The 1,261-nt window shown below is 35.0% G+C and overlaps 1 protein-coding gene across 1 annotated transcript in view; it reads left to right on the top strand.

The window, feature by feature from the left end:
- LOC107576390 (lambda-crystallin-like) overlaps nt 1-1,261 on the top strand; it is a gene marked incomplete at its 3' end in the record, with an annotated part of 10,126 nt that overhangs the window by 1,076 nt on the left and 7,789 nt on the right. Inside the window, exon 3 of the mRNA XM_016262574.1 lies at nt 392-518. Coding sequence (XP_016118060.1) covers nt 392-518 — 127 coding nt within the window. The remainder of the gene's footprint in view (nt 1-391; nt 519-1,261) is intronic.

The raw sequence follows: 1,261 nt of genomic DNA, 5'->3' as shown, positions 1-1,261 counted from the left end.
GGTGTAGAAACAAACTTCACTCAGAAATTGCTAGTAAATTTCACAAACACATTGAAGTAAACATGACATTTTGAAGTAGAAAAACTGAAATAGTGTTTTCTTGTAAAACACTCTACAATAATCTTTCTTTTATTTACAACTTCAGTAAAATAATTTTTTACAGTGTAGGTGCCCTCACTAAAATGCGGGAATGACAGATCTTCTGTAATGCATGCAGAGTTGCTTCAGTAAAAAGTAGTTTTTGAAAGACATAACTTACACCTGCAAAAGATGTCTTGTTATCAATCATAAACCATGATTGAAACACTGTATTTGGGCAGAACAGCGGACAGATTTTGTACACATTTTGTTGAATTTTTAAGCTGAATATTGTGTTTTTGTGTGTGAGCAGGAAACAGCTTGAGGAGCTTCAGCAAGCCAAAATGCTGAGAGGAAATCTCACGGCTGCACAGCAGTTGAGTCTTCTCAGCAGTCATGATGACCTGCTGCAGGCCCTAGAGGGAGCTTTCTTTGTCCAGGTATGGTTTCCCCCTTAAATGTAGATGACTTCCTGTTGACCCAAAAATGTAACTGGGAAACAGAGGATAAACATCTCCCTGATATGTATGGAACAAAATTATTTCATGTGAGGAGAAGAAAGTGCATTATTTCACATTTAATTGTTTACTCACTGTACAAAGCACATGGAACCAAAAGACTTATTTGTAGTTTTACGTCTGAAACGGTTTGAACATTCCATAATGTCTCTCTTACTAAGTTACTTAATAATGTGATTAACTATTGGAATTGCACCCGTGTTTCATTATTAAAATGTATTGAACACTTAGGAGCCAAGCCACTGTTTGCTATTGGAAAGTCATTTTTTTAAATAATAAAGATGGATGATCTGATCATGCATTTTTCCTGAGTACTACATTCATTGACAGCTGATGGTTTCTGTTTTTCCCAGTTATGATGATGTCAGCATTTAATGACGCATGGTCCTGGTATGTGCTGTATTTGCACTGCTGTATTGGCGATATTATAATATACCATTATTTATCGTTATAGTATTTATTTTAGCGGTTTGTATGCTTGTGATTTGTTGTCTATTGTTTTTTTTTTCTATAATCTCCACATTCTTAAAGTCAACATTCACCATTCACTTCACTCACTCATTTCGCATGTACGTCTCAATGTGAAAGAAAATATCTGTCGTTACTTCAGTTTCATTGCAACTCTGACTACTAAAAAGTTTTTCTGCTAAATAATCAAAGAGGCA

Source organism: Sinocyclocheilus grahami, unplaced genomic scaffold, assembly GCF_001515645.1.
Source record: "Sinocyclocheilus grahami isolate Dianchi unplaced genomic scaffold, SAMN03320097.WGS_v1.1 scaffold3622.1, whole genome shotgun sequence".
Lineage (NCBI taxonomy): Eukaryota > Metazoa > Chordata > Actinopteri > Cypriniformes > Cyprinidae > Sinocyclocheilus > Sinocyclocheilus grahami.
Note: the sequence above shows the minus strand (reverse complement) of the source record. Positions and strands in the feature narration are given on the sequence as shown.